This window comes from Marmota flaviventris, chromosome 11 (genome assembly GCF_047511675.1).
Source record: "Marmota flaviventris isolate mMarFla1 chromosome 11, mMarFla1.hap1, whole genome shotgun sequence".
Taxonomy (NCBI): Eukaryota; Metazoa; Chordata; class Mammalia; order Rodentia; family Sciuridae; genus Marmota; species Marmota flaviventris.
Genome location: NC_092508.1, coordinates 77,742,002 through 77,761,433, shown reverse-complemented (window position 1 = coordinate 77,761,433; position 19,432 = coordinate 77,742,002). Strand labels below are relative to the sequence as shown.

At 38.5% G+C, this 19,432-nt stretch overlaps 2 protein-coding genes across 12 annotated transcripts in view; one reads left to right on the top strand and one right to left on the bottom strand.

Moving 5' to 3' along the window:
* Positions 1–14,692, top strand: part of Fmnl2 (formin like 2) — a 280,140-nt gene extending 265,448 nt beyond the window's left edge. Inside the window, exons 21-27 of one of the 4 annotated variants that reach the window (XM_027938008.2) lie at positions 62–191; positions 2,394–2,557; positions 3,461–3,562; positions 4,179–4,277; positions 4,937–5,060; positions 8,836–8,882; positions 11,026–14,692. In XM_027938008.2, coding sequence (XP_027793809.1) covers positions 62–191; positions 2,394–2,557; positions 3,461–3,562; positions 4,179–4,277; positions 4,937–5,060; positions 8,836–8,882; positions 11,026–11,064 — 705 coding nt within the window. In that variant the 3' untranslated portion in view covers positions 11,065–14,692. Of the gene's footprint in view, positions 1–61; positions 192–2,393; positions 2,558–3,460; positions 3,563–4,178; positions 4,278–4,936; positions 5,061–6,955; positions 7,216–8,835; positions 8,930–11,025 lie in introns of those variants that run through there. The other 3 variants (XM_071619173.1, XM_027938006.2, XM_027938007.2) reach the window with 3 other exon arrangements.
* A 3,609-nt stretch (positions 14,693–18,301) lies between these two features.
* Positions 18,302–19,432, bottom strand: part of Prpf40a (pre-mRNA processing factor 40 homolog A) — a 64,262-nt gene continuing 63,131 nt past the window's right edge. For all 8 annotated transcript variants that reach the window (XM_027937925.3, XM_027937932.2, XM_027937928.2 and 5 more), the window contains one exon: positions 18,302–19,389. In XM_027937925.3, coding sequence (XP_027793726.1) covers positions 19,297–19,389 — 93 coding nt within the window. In that variant the 3' untranslated portion in view covers positions 18,302–19,296. The remainder of the gene's footprint in view (positions 19,390–19,432) is intronic.

Below are 19,432 nucleotides of genomic sequence, written 5' to 3'. Positions count from 1 at the left end.
GTGGGCGGCCCTCCCACCATCCTTGCTCTTGCACCTAACCCATGCCCCCTTTTGTTTTCAGCTCTTAGACACAAAGTCAACAGACCGAAAGCAAACGCTGTTGCACTATATATCGAATGTTGTAAAAGAAAAATATCACCAAGTGTCTCTATTCTATAATGAGCTTCATTATGTGGAAAAAGCTGCTGCAGGTACTAATTTCAGCTGTCAATGTTGCTCTTAGGTATTGAATGCCTTTAATTATGGAGGACCCACTCCTAAATAGACACTTCAGGACCCATTTAAAAAGGCAGGGCTAAGAAGTCAGAAGCTCTGAGCTGCCAAACACTCTGGGGATGGTGCTACTCACTCCCCAGAGCCATTGTGAAATGTGACCTTTCTCAGCATCCTGTCAGTAAAGATCCAGGTCTTGGAGGCCTGTGTACCTTCCCTTGTGCATGTCTTGCTCATTTTGTTCTTTTGTTATTGTATAAGAGTGAGCATCTGAGAATCTGCCCCCCCACCAAAAAAAAAAAAAAAAACCCAAACCAATAAAACCCCACTTTTAATTTATTTCAAGCCATTCCACTTGATCAGATGTGGCACTTTTAAACCTTTTGCCTTTGCCTGAACACTAAATTAGCAGTACTTTCTAGTTGCTCCTTTGTTATGGGTTAACATTTTCTTATTTCAATCACATGGATAGAAAGTGATAGCAACAGACTGGAACCTGTCTTTCTATTCCTTATATAGTATATTATGAGGAATATAATATACCATATTATATTAGTATGATGTTCTCTCAAGAGAGTATGTCATGTCATCTCAAAAGAGTATCATGTTTGAAAAAAGAGTGATATGCAAGTTGACCTTGGAATTAAATACTGATGGCAGTTTTCAACTTGTCATCTTCAACCTTCCTGAGGTCTACTCCAAAAAGTTTCCTACACTCAAACTATTAGGGCAAGGCCTTTTATGATGCCCCTAGACAGGCTAAATGGCTTTCATTTCTGTGAGCATTCTGTACTACCCTCTTGTTCAAGATTTATCAAATTTTATAACAGTTTGTATGTCCATTGCAACCTCAAGTTCTTAGGGGTGTAATCAGGCTTCATTGATCTTTATAATTCAGTCAGCCCCTGGCAGATTGGATGGTGGGAATAAATAAATGGGCAAATGTTGAATGAAATGGTACATGGCTGCCAGGATAGATGCTTCAGAAGCCCTAGTGGAAGCTAAGAGGCAGATGGAAATGATTTTTTGATTATGAAGAACAGGCTGGGACAGATCCATCAAGGCAGGTAGCAGAATTTATATTCTGCTGGAGAGGTTTCCCTTCTTTCAAGTTTTCCTTTGTCTAAATTTGGGTTCTTAAACATCTTAATTCCAATTAAGAAAAAAGTTAAGTAACAAATTCCTACCTACTAATTATTAGCGTACTTTGTTTAGCCCCAAAAGTGTCATTCGGAAAAAAAAGAAAGAAAGAAAGAAAACCAGTGGTTAAACTGTCCTGTTTGTTCTCTGGTGCCCAGGTGGGCTGACACACATTCTTTATATCTTCCTTTATATCTTCATCCTTCATTTATCCAGTACACACTTGAGGACCTTTTGTATATTTGGTGCTGTCAGCAGTATTAGGTACTCAAAGACAAACCAGTGTGAGTCTAGTGTGAGGGAAACAGCCTGCATTATGTATTCATCTATGTGCAGAGCAGAGTCAGGCAATGGGGAAACCAGAGGTGGGACCAACCTCCATGGGGAAGCTGACTTAGGAGGTTCCAGGAGTGTGTCTGCTCTGGACAGTAGCTTTATTGCAGATGGAAAAATTAAAGCTAAAACTTTCTGAAGCAAGAATGGATTCTTTAATAAAAACAAACAAATAAAAACTGTCCAAGGTTGCTTTGGGTCCTAGTGATCAGTTAACTGACCTTCAAGACAAAATGCTGCCCCCTTCTGGAGAACTATAGAAATGCAAAAGAGATAGAGAAGAAAAGATGTTTGGGCCTGTCCCAGACAAGGATCTCTAAGCCTTCAGGCCAACCAGTAGGCTGTTTCCTAGGAGAGAAATGGAGTAGTTATTTTGGAGTCCATGGTTGCTACCTGAGCTCCTTCTCTGCCATCTAGTAGCTGTGTGACTCAGGGTCTACCACAGATCTTTTTTTGCTGCTTTCTTATTGGCAAAATGGGCCTATGTTGCAACCGAATCAGTGCATGGAAGGAATTTATTATAGTACTCGATAGTGCTTTCTCAATTATTCATATTAAAGGATCTTTGTGCAAAAAACTGGGAACTAGATCCAAGGGCCCCAGTAAGATCCCTGAGATCCCTACTGAGAACTTGGTTGAGCAGGCGGACATGCAGTGGTTTTGACCCTCCTGGTGGAGGTTCATTGAAACCTTGCTTTCTCTGTTAGTCTCCCTGGAGAATGTTCTGCTAGATGTGAAGGAGCTGCAGAGGGGCATGGAGTTGACCAAGAGGGAGTACACCATGCACGACCACAACACACTACTGAAGGAGTTCATTTTCCACAATGAGGCGAAGCTGAAGAAGCTGCAGGATGATGCCAAGATTGCACAGGTAGTCCAAGTGCTGGACCCCCTGGGGCCACTTGTGGCACTGGTCCTGGGTTCAGGGAGAAATGCTCCATTTCTCTGCCTGCAGAGGGTAGATTTCTTATGTAGCTAATAATTATTAGAGGGGTATCTTTCCTAGGTTATTCCTGACATATCCTTGCCCTACTCATTGTGCTTGTCTAATTTGGGGTCTTCACCTTCTTATGTAAAGCCCCCTTCCCCTTTCTCTCCTAGATTCCATCCAGCACAGGTTCTGTATCTGGTTCAAGCAATGTGTGTGTGAACATGAGCTATGCTCTGCTAAGCAGTGTCCCTGGTGTATCAGGTTTCTGTAGATCTTCACCTCAAAATGTGAGACCACATGGGTGGCAGTGAAATCTAGGCAATCCTACAAAACATAGTGAGCTGCACATCATCAAAGGGGAAGCGAAGTGCTAGGGGAACTTGGAAAGCTGTGTCAGTGGAATGGCCTCCAGTTTGTAACTGTCTTGCATTGCAGAAGAGTTCAAACAGAGGTGGCGTGTCCCCAGTGTGGGGCTGGGTAGGAGTGCTGAAGCGGGCCTGAGTCAGACTTCCAAGATCCCTCTGACCTTACTGTTTTTAAGGGGTTCTGACTTTATATGTTTTTAAGCCCTTCCTTCTGTGTATGGGGGAGTGGGGTGTAGAAGTGTCTGCATGTCTCAGAGATGAGTCCTACATCCTGCTGCTACACAGTTCTGGTTGTCTTCGACTAACTGTCAGAGGAGACATGGAGGCTGGGAGAACAGTGGGAGTGAGGGAGCCAGCAGGGGCAATGAGCTGTGGAGCTGTGGCTGTAGCTGCTGCTTTCTTCAGTTTCTTTTACCTCAAAGCACCTAGTTCAAATGTTGGAACTAACAAGATTCAAGAGAAATCTGCTTCTTCATAGGACGCCTTTGATGACGTGGTGAAGTATTTTGGAGAAAACCCCAAGACAACACCACCATCCGTCTTCTTTCCCGTCTTCGTCCGGTTTGTGAAAGCCTATAAGGTAAACAGGAGGAGGGTGTCCTATAAGCCCTCCTCATCATTCTTTCTTACCCAGGTGCCCTCTTTCAGACGGGTGTGAGTCCCAGCTGCCTTCTAGAGGTCTCCTGCTTCCTTTGGGTACCAGATCTGGGTGGTCAGTATAGAAATGGCTCTGGTAGCAGATCTGGGTGGTCAGTGTAGAGATGGCTCTACAGTCCTGTGGAGGCCGATAGCTCTAGGCCCCTCAGTTCACAGTGATTCAGTTCTCCTTCGAGTCAGGCCTGGTCCTCAGCAAACAGAAGCTGTTGGGTGCTGGGGTAGGTGAGATGCTCCAAGACCATTGCTGGCAATTGAGCCCAGATGCCAAGAGGGTGGGTTCCAACAGGTCTGTGGGGCTCTGGCTCAGAAGCCTTTTGAGCAGGGAGAGGATCATCGGAATAAACTGCCGAATGGCATGAATATCAGCTACTGATTTTAAGGGCATTTGATTGCTGGATAGTGAAACCCAGAATCAGTGAATTGTCTCGTGAAGTGCAGATCTTCTCCTTCCATTTGCTACAATTTCTGACTCTAAGGATTCTGGAAGATTGACTTTTATCATTTTCATTGATGTGATTTTTTTTTTTTTACTTGCCCAGCAAGCAGAAGATGAAAATGAACTGAGGAAAAAGCAGGAACAAGCTCTCATGGAAAAACTGCTGGAGCAAGAAGCTCTGATGGAGCAGCAGGACCCAAAGGTAGGAATCTCTGAGCTGGGCTCCAGGTGAGGCAAGTGGTAGAGAGGGGAACAAGCTGATTCACACAGGAGCCTGGTCGCTTCCTTCTGGGGTTTGGCGTGTGGAAATGTTCACTGATCACTTAGTTTAGCAACCATTGGAACGAGGGTTAGAGCATGCTTGGGTAGCATTGCCAAGTTTGTAGAGATCTGGATTTAAATCTTAGCTGGGTGTACAGAGAGGCCAAGCTAGGTAACCCAGAGACTGGAGGGCTTCATGGTGATACCCCAGATTGCAACCTCAATTGCTAGACCTTTGCTATAATTGGGAGGATGCCTGCATGCAGGGCAGAATCACAGGTAAAGGTCATAGAGGCCAGCAGCCTCTGCTCCAAAGCTGAAGACGTCTCCCCGTGAATTTTTCCAACTTCTTCTTTGGCCGCAGAATCCCGCCTTCCCATGCTGCCTGGTGGGGCCTTGTGTATTCTGGATGACAGTTTCTGTGTTTTTCCCTAAAGCTTCCTGAGTTTTTCTGCATTGAACAGAATGGTGGGATGATATTATGTATTTTTGACTAAGGCTACTTATTAAAGTACATAAAGCTCAGGTACATTTTGTATTTTCTTAAACTCCAAATGAGTGCTGGCTCCCCTCATCTCTGCCCTTCTTCTTTCTTCTCAGTCTCCTTCTCATAAATCAAAGAGGCAGCAGCAGGAGTTAATTGCAGAGTTAAGACGACGACAAGTTAAAGATAACAGACATGTATATGAGGGAAAAGATGGTGCCATTGAAGACATCATCACAGGTAAAGGACACTTCCTCCCTGTGGCCCAGGAGATCCTGCTGGCCTCACCTAGACTGGGCCACAGGCCAATATGGCAGCTTTGTTTGACCAGGGTTGGCGAGTGCTTTAGTGGATGTTATTCAGATTCAGAATTATGCAGGGAGACTGCAAGCTCCAATTTGAAGTATACATATAGTAGCATATGTGCTCCCCACCACTGTACTTTCAGTAGTCCTCTTTCTAATGATTTTCCACTGTACTTTCAATAGTCCTCTTTCTAATGGTTTTCCACTGTTTTTGATTTGTCATCATGCTCCATTTTCCTCCTTGTGGCCAATCCTGCTAAACTGCTTGGATAATAAACACTGTGGATAAAATTCATTCAGCTCTATACTAACCACAGTCCATGCAGATTTTCCAGAATGCTCTTGAAAAGCCTCTTTTTTTTTTTTTAAATTCAAAGTAGCTAAAGTCAATAGGAAATCAGGGACTCAGACTTTGGATGAAGCAACAGGCTTACAGAGACTGATCATTTTATCAGCTAGGAATTATCTTACTTTGCTTGGTTCTTGTCTGATTAAATTCTAGCTTAATGCTTGCTGCTTGAACCAATTCTTCTGAATTTCCATTCTTCTTTTTACTAGTCAGGATGATAAACTTGGGTAACTGTCTTTTGGAGGTAGTAGCAGGTAACCTTTCTTTCACGTCTCTTGTGCATGAATGCTATTATCAGCTTCAAAGATACTTTAAGCTTTCCATTATGATAAGGTTAAAAAATATGCTGAAGTATAGAGTACTTTGAGTGAGCCGGGTTTCCATGTACCCCTCACCCATTTCAACAATTACCAGTTGTGGCCATCTTGTTGTATATATGCTGTAACCACTGTGCCCCCCACCCACCCTCATACAAACTTTGGAAATTTTGGAGGCAAGACTATAATTTCATTTACAAATATTTCAGTATGTATCATTAAAAGATAAGTACTCTTAAAAAAACAAAAAAGTATACCCATAGTACCATTATCATATACCCCAAAGTAATAGTTCCTTAATATCAAATACACCGTCATTGTTCACATGTCCCCAGTTGTCCTAATTTTCAAAAAATATAATTCCTAGATTTTTATTTTTTATTGTATCTTAGTTAGTATTATAAATAGGAATCTCCAATTGCAAAAGCCATAAATTTTTTTCACCTGCTCAGACCCAGGGAAGTTAGATATATAGACAGATTAGATACATAAAAAAGGAAGTCAATAAAGATTCCCTTGCCCAAATTTAAGCAGTGTAAATCCTGAGTGGGTAGGTAAGTGGCCAATGCAAATGGTGTTCTCCACTCATGGCGCACACACGTGCTTACTGTCTATGACCTAGGACACCGTGCAGAGCTTGCACGTGCCCCTCAGGTTGAGCCCCCATTGTCTGGCATTTGTCCTCACCTCCTCCACACTGGGGGAGGAACTCCACTCTTGAGAAGGACCAGGAATGAGCTCTCTGTCCTAGGTAAGCACTCTTGGTCTCTGTGCCGCAGTGACATTAACGTGTAGGTAGGGAGACATGCAACCTTGCACACTTAGATTTGGAGCCCAGTTGTCATCAGTATGTCCTCCATCCTCCTGACACCTGACTTTATACAATGAATGGAATGTGTATTTTTTATTTTCCTTACCTAAATCATTAACCTACAGAGCAGGTGAAAGAGCAGTTTTTATTCTCCTTAGTTTCCTTTTTCTGTCCCTCCCCAAGCCCCCAGATTAACTCTTCCAGACTTTCATAAGCTAACTGGGGTGTATATTGCCTTTGCCCTTTCCTGCACCCCGCTCCCATGTGTGATTAACAGAGCACTAACCGTGTGCTAATGCAGTAGACTGCGCTCTCACTCTCTTCTGTTTGTGTTTGGCTCGTTTTCAATGCAGTGCTGAAGACTGTGCCCTTTACTGCTCGCACCGCCAAGCGTGGCTCTCGGTTTTTCTGCGAACCTGTTCTCACTGAGGAGTACCATTACTAAACTATTACTCTTTCTCACCTGATGTTCTTGAAAGGTTGCACAGGTTTTTTGACCTCTATGTCCCCCTGTGTGTGTCTGTTGGAGCCACCTCTGTGCCAGCATGGTACTGCTGTCTTCATCATGTTGTATTTTGTGTTGTTTCGCTGCATGGATTTGCCTTCCCGTCATTACTGCCCACTCACTGCCACTTTCAGGACACACACATGTCCATGTTGCCGTTACGGTCTGGATGGGTGACGATTAATAGAACTGCCTGCAGACATTTTCAGAAAACAGAACACTTCTTCAACTATCAGTAGATTGCTTATGCTATGTTGGGACTGATATCTTTGAACACAAAATGATAGTAACAGTAACTACTAAACCAAACATTTGAGCACTTACTGTGCACTAAAAGTTTCACATAATGATAGTAACACGAAATGTAGTAACAGTAACTACTAAACCAAACATTTGAGCACTTATGTGCACTAATAGTTTCACATATATAAAACTGGCCTCTTTTTGTACTTCGTTAACATGCTTTGATCATAAGATGACCCACTGCATGGAAGTGCTCAGAAATGACAAGGGCTTGAATGCTGCCTCATGATTTGCTGAAGAAACTGAACTGTGCTTGGCTATAAGTTGGGCCTTTCGTAGCTCTTACCAGGCCATATGTGGAACTCATGCCATGAGCTTCACATTGTGAGCCCTTTCAACCCAGCAGCCTGTATGTGCTGATCTTGGTGATTCACAGCCTTACAACATCCCAACCCTGAGCATGTCATCTCTATTCAGTGTCATGCTCAAGTTCAGCAATCAGCAATTCGATGTTGGAGCAAAGCTGCAAGGTGGGAAGTGAAAACACAGGATTAAAAGCATTCCTCACCATCATATTTCTGCCTCTTCACTGGTGGCTCTATTCCATGTCAACCTGGGTGTTTCATCTGTGATGAAGCCATATATGGACCTGCCTCTTTGGTCAGGGTAGTGGTAGTATTAGTAGAAATACTATAGCAAATACTTTTCATCAGGCCAGGTGTGGTGGTGCACATCTGTAATCCCAACGTCTCTGGAGGCTGAGGCAGGAGGATAGCAAGTTTAAGGTGAGCCTCAGTAACTTAGTGAGATCCTGTCTCAAAAAATAAAAAGGGCTGGAGATATGGCTCAGTGGTAAAGCATCCCTGGGTTTAATCCCCAGTACCAAAAAAACAACACCTCCCCCAAAGCAAAAACCCTAGTTTCAGTAAAGGCCATTTAGAATTTTAAAAAAAAAAGGTCAAACTTTTCCAACAGGTGACTTTTTGGGCTTATTTTTTGATACTTAAAAAAGCAACAGACTTCTTTCCATGCCTAGAAAATAGACAAGAGTGCACTGTGTGAAAATAGCCATTACTTGACATGGAACCGGGTCAGTATTTATAACTATTCTATGAATTGTACTTGTTATGCATGTGTCTTTGTATCATTGCCTGCTCTACAGTGTGCTTACCCATCAATGCTTACTAACCAGCTGGAAACTCATCTGCTTAGGCTATGTTTGCTGTCAGTTTTGCTGCTGGACTGTCTGTCTTTCTGGAGCCAATCTTCAAAGCAGCTTGGAACTGTGTGGTCAGAGAGCTGGGTGGGAAGCCACACTGATTGTCTCCCTGTTTTATCTAACACTACTTGTAGTAATGGCCTCCTGCTTTCTTATCCTTTGGCTAATATGCCCAGGAATGTTAGGCACTAAGTTGAGTTGCTTTCCATTTTCATCCCATTTTTACTTAACCATCATTTTGTGTTTTTGTTTTTTTTTCTGTTTAGCCTTAAAGAAGAATAATATCACTAAATTTCCAAATGTTCACTCGAGGGTAAGGATTTCTTCTAGCACACCGGTGGTGGAGGATACACAGAGCTGGCAAGCATCACTTTTTACTTAGCTTCCTCCTCTCTCTGTATGCACATCAGTGGTTTCAATTTGTGGCAAAGGGTAATACTGGTGAGAATCTGACCAGGGAGAAGTCTTTGTATCTCATATTCCAATGATGTGAGGCTGAGCCTCTCTGTTGGACTCTCCCCCAGCCTACTATGTGTGATGGCTTGGGCAAGGGTATTTGTTGGTCACTGTATTTGCTCTGGGTTCTAGGCTGTCCTTCCCTTATGCTATTCTTAGCCTTTGAGTTATTCACATAACTCCATTTTGTTCTGGAGGTCAACATCAGGTCCTGGCCAGGTAACATGATATACAGCCTTTGAAAGATTAGGATTTTTAACTAATTTCTCAGCAAACTCCAGAACCACAGAGCTGGATATCCTTGATCTAACATGGAATTCAGACCTTCTAATTTACCATCGTGAGCCAGGGTACAGGAGCTTCAGGGGATTAGAGCATGCATGCCTATTCTTTGGTTAAATTTAGAGGAATAGGGGAGGATCACAAATTCCAACAGTTTAGGAGCCAGGAAGGTAACAGGCCTGGTCAGAACTGTTGAATCTGAGAGGATGTCTCGGTCCCACTCAGCTTCAGTTTTGTACTATGTAGGAATTTGGACTCTGTATTGACTGATTTTCTTATATTTCAAGAGAAGCCAGAAGAAACCCTAGTTTATATATGTTAATTACTGATTTAGGGTCCAATAAATATATTTTGGAACAATGGTACATGCCTATGATCCTGGACTCAGGAGGCTGAGACTGAAGGATCTCAAGTTTGAGGCCAGCCTCAGCAACTTAATGAGGCCCTGTCTTAAAAGGACTGGAGGGAGATGTGGCTCAGTGGTCAAGCACCCTGGTTTAAATACCAGTATCCCCCAGGCTCCTGAAAAAAAAAAAAGTAGGGAAGGGGATTGAAGTGGGGCAAATATTCTGTGGGCCAATTGACTTGTAGGCTCCATTTTCAATTTACTGAGTAAGTGAAGGCATGAAAAAGGTTAAACTCTACAAATACAGAATTAAACCAATTTAACCTTTTTTTCCTAGCTGAAGTCAACAATACTAAGTTCATAAAAGGAAAATACATACTAAAATTAAATAAGAGGAATAAGCCTGCTTTATTTATCCATTTATCTTGACTTCATCAAGAGGAGGCTAGGAGCTGACTCAGCTACCAGCCTTATTCCTGGAAGCATGCCTTCATACTAGGAGGACTTACATAAACTTCCTCTGTCCATTCCACTAGAGTGGTATCTTCTTGAACCGGTATGCAGTGATTTGATTCACTCAATACTTGCTTTCTTTTTAAATGTAAGGCTAATTGTTTTGCTCTAGCAACACAAACTGGAAAATGAAGAAGGGCCTAACAGCTTCTCCCTGCAGATAAAACACAAAAATACTGGGTGGCAGGAAAGAATATTGATGGAATGGAGTATTATTTTGAATTTAGATTTAATGGTTAGTTGAGCATTACATTTCTAATTCACAAAATAATAAACTCAGCTAGTCTAATGAAACAAGGCTATCCTTCCCTTATGCTATTCTTAGCCTTTCAGTTATTCACATAACTCCAAGGCAACACAAGGCAACCTGTGTCTGCAAACTAAGGCCTTTGAGGTTCCTTCCTTCTTAAAATTTCAAGGATAAGATAGGACAGGACAGTCTATTTTATTAGACTGTTTTATCTAACACTACTTGTAGTAATGGCCTCCTGCTCTCTTCTCCTGTTTAAAATTCATTAAAATTATTGTGCCATTCAGGCTTCCAGAAAAAAATACAAGCCACAACTGCTACCATTTGAAGAAACATTTCAAAGTAAGACTTCCGCTAGACTCTGGCCAGTGACAAAAATATCCCATGTTTTTTCTCTCATGTCCCAGAATCCTACCAGTATTACATCTTATTTTGATTGTAAATATTTAAGACAAATGTGTGTCTTTGGTTCAATGCTCAAAGAGTTTGTAAGGCCCATTAGCTGAGTCTTCTACACAAGCTGCTTTGATTGGCTGCCAACTGGCCTTTGTGTTGCTTAGATGCATATTAAAAGTTGCTTTTATTTCACTAGCACTCTCTTCTTTACAGATCTTAGAAACCAGCCATACCGAAGAGCCGATGCGGTGAGGAGAAGTGTTAGAAGGCGCTTTGATGATCAGAACTTGCGTTCTGTTAATGGTGCCGAAATAACGATGTGAACCCAAGACCTGCCTGCATGAATAGAGGGTGTGCGTGAATGAAACTGCCCATGTAAATTTCATGTGCTACTATTTAGCTGCAGCCTTGAACACAGATAAAATAATTCCTAAGGGCTCAGATTAGCAAATACATAGGAATTTTAAAATGATGGGTTCTCTTTTCAACCCTTGTTAACAAGTGCCTAAAAATGGAAGTACCTGCTCAGATTAATCAAAGCAATAGGATTTGATTTGATTAGGTATCTTTTTACACCGGTATGTTGTTCAGTTTTTTAACCAAAATGTAAATTTCATATTAAATTCATTACTTGCCATTGTGTTTATGCCATGATGGCCCACCCTGGTTTCCTGATAAGTTGTAAATAACATGGATGCATCTGCTTGGGGCTTCCTTTGCTGAGATGTCTTTTAAGGAATTAATTTTGTGTTACAGCTACATCCATCAACTTTGAGTTTTTAAGGACTTGCAACATGGAAGAAGGAGTCACATAAAGTCCTTCTATCATAAGCCCCAATAAAGTGCAAACAAGATCCAACTATAGTGGCACAAGAAGTCACTCAACTCTGCCTCGTTTCACATTCTACCACTTCTGTGCTAGAATGCCATATACCCTGTGAGAGACGGTCACTGGTTTGAAATCCAAGATGAGGACATAAAATGTTGAATAAGACTTATTTGCAACACTGTGTTCTTAAGCTAGAGGCAGCTTTTTAAATTATGCAAATATATTTATTAAATAACGCTAAAATTAACATCTCAGTAATCAGTAGTAGGATTTCTGAGGATTTTTATGGGTCAATCCTGAGAATAGAAATTGGTGCCTTGCTAGTCAGGGAGAAGTTTACTAACTCTATCAATAAGCATTCAAGATTTTATCTGTTAGCAGAGTAAAGTTAGGAACCTGGCCTTATTCTCCTCCGACAATCGCAGGGCTTTTCTTTCCTTTTGTAAATTGTTCATGTATTTCCCAGTTTTGAGGAATCAAAATTAAGTTATTGAAAAGTATTACCATTGGTATTAAATTTGAATAAGTAATGGGACTAAATGGTCAACTAAGTCATTGTTATTTCCTTCCTCTCACGCAAGGCACTTGTTCCATTCCAAAGTCAAAAACTGGACCGAAACAAAATTTGTATTTTTCATAATATACATTCTGCTTCTGGCTTACCTTCTTGGCACATCAGTATATTAATTGTAAAGTTTATTGTATAGTATTTAACCACTGATTTTATTTTATGTTGTGCTTATGTGAACCCCTTGGTGAAGATCCTTTTTCCTTGGATAATGTGTAGTTATATCTCTTTTTAAATGTACAGATATTTTGCTATAAAATTGGTGCAGTTTTTTATGGTTTTTACACTTCTCTTTAATTCCCACCTAAGATTCTGGGTAATATTGTAAATATTGTTTTAAAATGCATCAGCCTATGCTATACAATCTGAATGTTATTTTAACTTATAGTTCTTTTTTTAATATATATATTTAACTACAAGGACAATTTAGGGATCAGTTACCACATTTCACTTTAGTGTACCTATTTACAGATTAAACTGCCACCTGCTGGAGCATTTCCACATGTACTTTAAAAAGAACATGCCAAGATTTTGTCTTTGGGTTAAGTCAACTTTAATTTTGATGAAAATAGCAAATTGACCATGACATGTAAGACCAATAGTTGGACCTGCCACAATGCAGCTATTTCCCAAAGCTCAAAGCTGACATGCATATTAAAAAATAATTGTCTATTAATGTACAAATAGACAATAATGTTGGCATGTTCTTTTCTGTGTCTATTAATGGGCCTGCATCTTAGCAATGTTAGAAATGTTTTACAAAAGCAATTCATGTTACTTTTCTGGTCTTTCCATGCCACGCAAGCAAATAAAACTATTTACACTACTATTCTGTAAAAATATGTTTTAATCTTTCAGTAGTAAATTTTAGGGGGAGGGTAGCAGTTTTACCTCTATTTGAACTCAGAATCCAAAGATGACTGGCAATTAGGAAAACTTCTTCATTATATGAACTCTGATGGGATCTCTCTGTATTGCCCAGGCTGGTTCTCAAACTCCTGGCTTGAGATTCTCTTCACACAGCCTCATTGGTAGCTGAGACTGTAGGCATGCATTGAGATGCCTGGCTTGCTTTATGAACTCTTGGGCCACCTGCTATGTAGAATGTAGGAACAAAACAGCTTTTGGTATTGAGAGATGTATCTCTATACAACTTATGGATTCTGGAGAGAGAACATTCTCCTTTGGTGAAGACACCACCCTCCAAATTTAATCAGGGTATTGTAAAAATAAATACAAATAGGTTATGTGTAGACTATATAGAGGTAAGCACCTGCCAACCACAATAGGCCCAACGCACATGCATACTGGTATTTGTAACACGTCATCAGAAAATTGTAATGCTTATACATTTTATGGAAGCAAATATTTTAGAAGATATTCCAAGTGGCTTAAAATAAACTTAGAGGAATATAATTAATTGCTTAAGGAATTGCTGTTACAATCAATAATCCTCTCACACTGCCATTTGTACTTTTAGATTTACTACACTTGGCTATTTATAGATCATATGCAATAATCTTATTTCATCCCCTCATCAAGCCTGAGAAGTATTAACACTGTCATATACAAAGGAAACCAACTAAGAAAAATTGCTTTGCCCAGGGTCATAAATCTAGTAGGTAGACGAACCTGTACAAGCATTGGTTCCCAATTCAGTGAACTTCACCCTAACTAGTTATACAATGTAGGTGAGATTCTTATAAAAGGGAGGAAGAGCTGAATCCTGAAATAAGAATCTCTACTTTGCTTTATACCAGGACAAATGTCTAATGGTAAAAGATTTTGAAGAGAGACACTAGGTTTGATCCTTAGCACCACATTTAAAAAAAAAAAAAAAAAGTCAAAGATATTGTGTTAATCTACAACTAAAATTTTTTTTTTTAAATTTGAAGTATTTATTTAATATCCCACAAATTCAGAAAGTTTTCAAAAATAAGACAGATATTATTTGTTTTGAGGGTGTGGGGAGTGAGTACTGGAGATTGAAACCAGGACCTTGCACGTGTGAGCAAGTACTCTACCACTGAGCTATACCTTCACCAAAGTGTTTAGAAATGTTTACCTGTGACTCAGAACGATGTACCATTGTCCTCCCTATTTCCCATGCTCCGCCATAAACTTCACTGCAATGTCCAGTGACCCTCCTGACACAATTTGCCAGGCACAGAATGGGTCATCACTGACTCTGCTTTGGGGTGTTCAACGTACTGGGTTTTTCTCTGTATAATATCTAATTTTACACTGGAAAATGTAATATTTTTTAAATATCTTTTTAATTCACATGCCTAGTAACTTTAGTATTTGATAAAACTCTTCTGGTAGCCCTAATATACTGTTTTCTAGTATTTATTATCAGAAATGTCTACAAAGATGAATTTATCGGTACAGTACATACAGAAGAATTGTTTTCCATTTCTATAAATAAACATCCACCTATTCCCAAGAAAAAAACTGGACACAAGAAACGCATGAAGGTCTTTTTTTTTTTTTTTTTAAAGGGGTATTTTAAACATATTACACTGAGAAAACAGGATGTGGGCATTTAACAACTCAGAGAACTGCTTGCTGCCTAAAGGATGCTAAAAGAAAAATGTTGACACGAATCCAACTCATTTAGTAAAATATGCCATTTTTCTAGTAAATTCTATTTACAAAAGGTGAGATATATAACTGTACAGATGTGAAAACCTGGCAATTACAAATAGGAAACAAACCTTGCTCCTTCTATTACTCACCTTTCAGAGTAAGTCCTCTCCTTGGTTATAGAGGTAGGCAAGAAAACTAATACCTACCGAAAATATTTGTAGGCAGGACTGGAAAAAAAATGAATACACTAAGATAACCTAAAGAGTAGCATTCAATAGCATCAAGAAATGGCTTAGCTTGAATCCGATGTGTTTTAGTCAGTCAGTCCCTGTTTCAGTCTAGACTGGGGTGGGAGTAGAGATTAGCTAGTTCCTCTGGAATGTAAACAACTTTATACCTAGTGTAATTACCATCAAATTAATGGTCAATTACCAGTCACTAACAATGCATGAGATAGCCTTGAACTAGATCCCATTGAGAATTATAAGCCTAATTTCTAAGTCTATGAAGCAAGCTTAAGAAGAGAATTTACTATCATTAAGGAACCTGAATTTTCATCAGGTAGACTAAAATAAAGGAAGGGCTAAGAACAGTGTTGGGGTAGTTGAAGCAAAACCATCTGTCACTTCCTACCACCCCTTTAAGTTAGCTCCAATAAATAGGAATGGCTGCCATGTCACCATGACTCACCTCTATTCAAAAATAGCCTGAAAGGATTAGTTTTTCTTAGAATCAGGACTGATTCTAAGATTTTCTGAGAAACTTTTGGACACTTACGGGGTAAGTTAAGGTATAATCACTAGATCTTATTTTAGATGTACTTCAATGTGGCTTAAACTGTGGGTTAGTGATGTCTTTTGAAGCCCTTCAATAAGCATGATGGGTACCATGGTTGCTAAATGAGTATATTTATAAACTAATATTTTACATTCATTCAGTAAGTGCTTATTATGTGCCAGGCACTGTCCTACTTCACAGGGATATATACAGAGCAGTGAGCGATAAAGACAAATCCCTGCCGAGGAATGAATTACATGACTACCACTTTTAGAAAACTTAAAAAGTATGAAATAAGCTAAGAATTACTAGACTGGTATATAACATTGTCAAAAGCACAGAATGAGAATATAAGTCTCTTAGAACACAGTTCTATGAAAATAAATCACCTTATTTTGCTTTTATGTAAAATGAGTGGCTTATTTTTATTTATCTTTTTGGTAGGAGGGACAAAACCCTTAGTACTGAACCACTAAGACACATCCCCAGACTGTTTCTGAGAGAGGGTCTGCCTAAATTGCTGAGGCTGGCCTTGACTTTATGATCCTCCTGCCTCAGTTTCCCAAGTTATTGGAGTTATAGGAGACCACCACCATGTCCAGGGGGTACAGTTTAAAGTAAAGCAGTAAGGATAGCTAAATTAAAATCTATCTGGGGCTGGGGATGTGGCTCAAGTGGTAGCGCACTCGCCTGGCATGCGTGCGGCCTGGGATCGATTCTCAGTACCATATACAAATAAAGATGCTGTGTCCGCTGAAAACTATACATACATATATATATATATATATATATATATATATATATATATATATATATATATATAAAATTCTCTCTTAAAAAAAATATCTGGAATTGACAAAGAGACATCCGAAAGGAAAAATGAAATACAGAGAGTTAAGGAATTAAAGTACTTTGTTTCATATTTTCAGATCTAAAGTACTTAGCTTTCAAAAATGTTTAGTTTTTCAATTTATAAATTACATATTGTTTGAGACTATGAACTTTCCAGAAAAAGAGCACAGCAACAGTTTGTTTATCCTACCACTCGGAATTACCTTAATTTAGGAAAACCTTTTTTTATTTGTATTTGGGTAAAGTCAGGCCCAATTAAGCAAAAGTCAAAAGAAGAAATAGCTGTGATTAATCATTATTCAAATTTACTTGGCAGCATAAAAACTACTTTTATGTTAAAAAATAAGATAGAGTACATTATTTAAATTCACTTAGATAGCAAATAATTCTTAATACCTGATTGATTAAATTATCTAACTTCTCATACAAATTCAATTTTCCCAACATGGAAATATTATAGACTGGGAGAAAATAAGAACAATTTTTGAGATCCTGATTTTAGCTAAGTTAATTGTATTAATGAACATTATCCAGTAATTCATATAATAGTGATGTTAAGGGGAAAAATAAACCCTCAACATTGTCTGGGCCTTATGTTTGAACACACTAATAGAACCAATACCAAGATATTTCAGCTTTATCCAAACTGAAACCTTAATCTATTAAGTTAAAAATACCCAGTTTTCTGTTTTATTAAAATCTCCCATCACCTATTCCTTCAGACAATAAGCAATCTCTGGCAGCTAGATCAGTCACTTCATTCACATCTTTCATAGGAAAGATGTTGTGTTTTTTGCGTTACCACGTGTTAACTTATTAGAGCGAATAATCTGCATGGGTGAACTACAATTGAATTTATATCTTGGAGGAACTGGAAGATGTAGTAAGATTACAAAAAAAATCTATTCTGAGGACATGCTAAAACATCAATAACTTTTTATTTTAAATAGAAAAATCAAAACTTTTTTGAAAACTGTACTTGAAAAATCATCAATCATGGAATAATTAAAGCAATGTTTTACAGATTCTAAATTCTCTTGTGAAACATTACTAGTATATCTCCCAGTATTATATGCATGTTTTAAAGATTTGGCCATTGACTTCCATGTCAGGTGTTTAACATGATTAGCAATCATTAAAATGGGAACTCTGAAAATTAAGTCTAGGCAATTTTATTGCCAGAGTTGTTAGGTGTTTTGACTAATATAACCAGAAGAGACTAATCTTAAGCAAGTGATTCAATTTCACATTTTCTCAAAGATGATGATTCTCACTTTATATCTACAAAGTCATGTCATATTTCATAGCAGAAAAATGATGTGGCAGAAAGGATTTTAGAAAAAAAATTCACCCCCTTTTATTGAGCCTTTACACAGTGGAAACTAGATTTAATTAAAACATAGGGCAGGATGGGAAAGAGCTGTCTTGGTCATTTTCACTTTCAAGCTCATTAAGAGAATGAGGAAAGACTTTTCTTGTAAATCTCAACCTGAAATAGGATATCTTAGTGTCCAAATTAAAAGAACAAAGATAATACCTACAATAATACCAAAGACTGTGCTAAAATTTTCTTTCTTAAAAAAATCTCCTGCACTGAAGGAAAATAGTATAAATTACATCACCAACCTTCAAAAGTTAGCATGTAAAGGGTATTCTATCTTCAAACCATTGCCTAAAATATTCCATAGGAAATTTATAGGTAAAAAACAAATCAAGGGACCTCAAATGCACTGATTTATAATATTCTTAAATATTAAAAAGGGAAAGTAAACTAGCTATTTATGGGTAAGATGAAGCAAATTTCTAGCATCTTTAAAATGATTATACAATTTCTTTAGAGCTGAGCAGTTTAAGTAGAAATAAATACTAGTACGCACTAGAAGAGAAGGTTTAATAATTGATAAAAATGTACAAAAATATTCAAATCAGAAATGCTTTAGAATGTGTACCACGAAGTCAATACTTCTCAGTGAGTAGGGAAGGTAAAAGCCCTCCTCAATGGAAAAAAAAAAAAAAAGAGAGAAAGAAAACAAAAAAAGAAAAAAAATTGGATAAAAAAATCAAGACAACTGTTAAAGAAAATGTTTTAAAGTCAACATTGATTTTTTTTTCTTTTTTGACAAGTATATTGCAACTATCACTTAAAGATTGGTGGCACATTCTTTAGTAGGTCCTTAAGGCAATATATTTAATCTAATTTACAATTTGATTCGATGTTAACTTTTTTAAACATCACCTCAAAATAGATGCTCAAAATAATGCCCTCACAATAGCCTTTTTAAAATGTCAGATGTTTCATAAAAAATAACGGTGGCTTTATTACAGCAGTGCTTATTGCACCACTAGAGTTAAGGGTCTACCAAGTTTCCATCAAAAACACCCATTTCTTACAAGCTCACCATAATAGATCACATTGGCTGTAACCAGTTGGGTAGTGCACAAAAAAGCAGATTTATTGGTTGCTGGTGCTTTTTTTTGTACTACGATATTATCAAAAAAATTGTCATATATCTTCAAAATCCAACTTCTAAAAGTAAATCAAATCACCTCATGACTTAAGACTTTAGAACAAAGTAGAGACATTTGCAGTTATCAGTAAATTGCCACCTTTAATCCATCCTGCAGTGCCCTATGAAAGGGTCACAGAAAGACAGTTATGACTGTAGGAAAATATGATTCTTGATACAGAATCAGAAGTTATTTTCAATTTCTTTTGCTTATATAAAGTCCACAATAACAATACTTAAATGCACTTTTTTTTTTTTCTGTGATACAATTAAAACCCAGTGTTATTTAAACTGAACTTAAAATAGAGTCCCTGGTCTGAATTAGACTTTAAATCATACTGTAAACATATATTTGGTATAATTTATTGATCATCATCCAGTTGCTCCAAAAGGGTTCTTCTGCGCTTTTCTAATTCACCTTCACTCAGTTCACTGCCAGAAGTATCCCAATTACCCTGAAAAGATATTGAACATAATTACAGATGTTAGTAGTCAGAA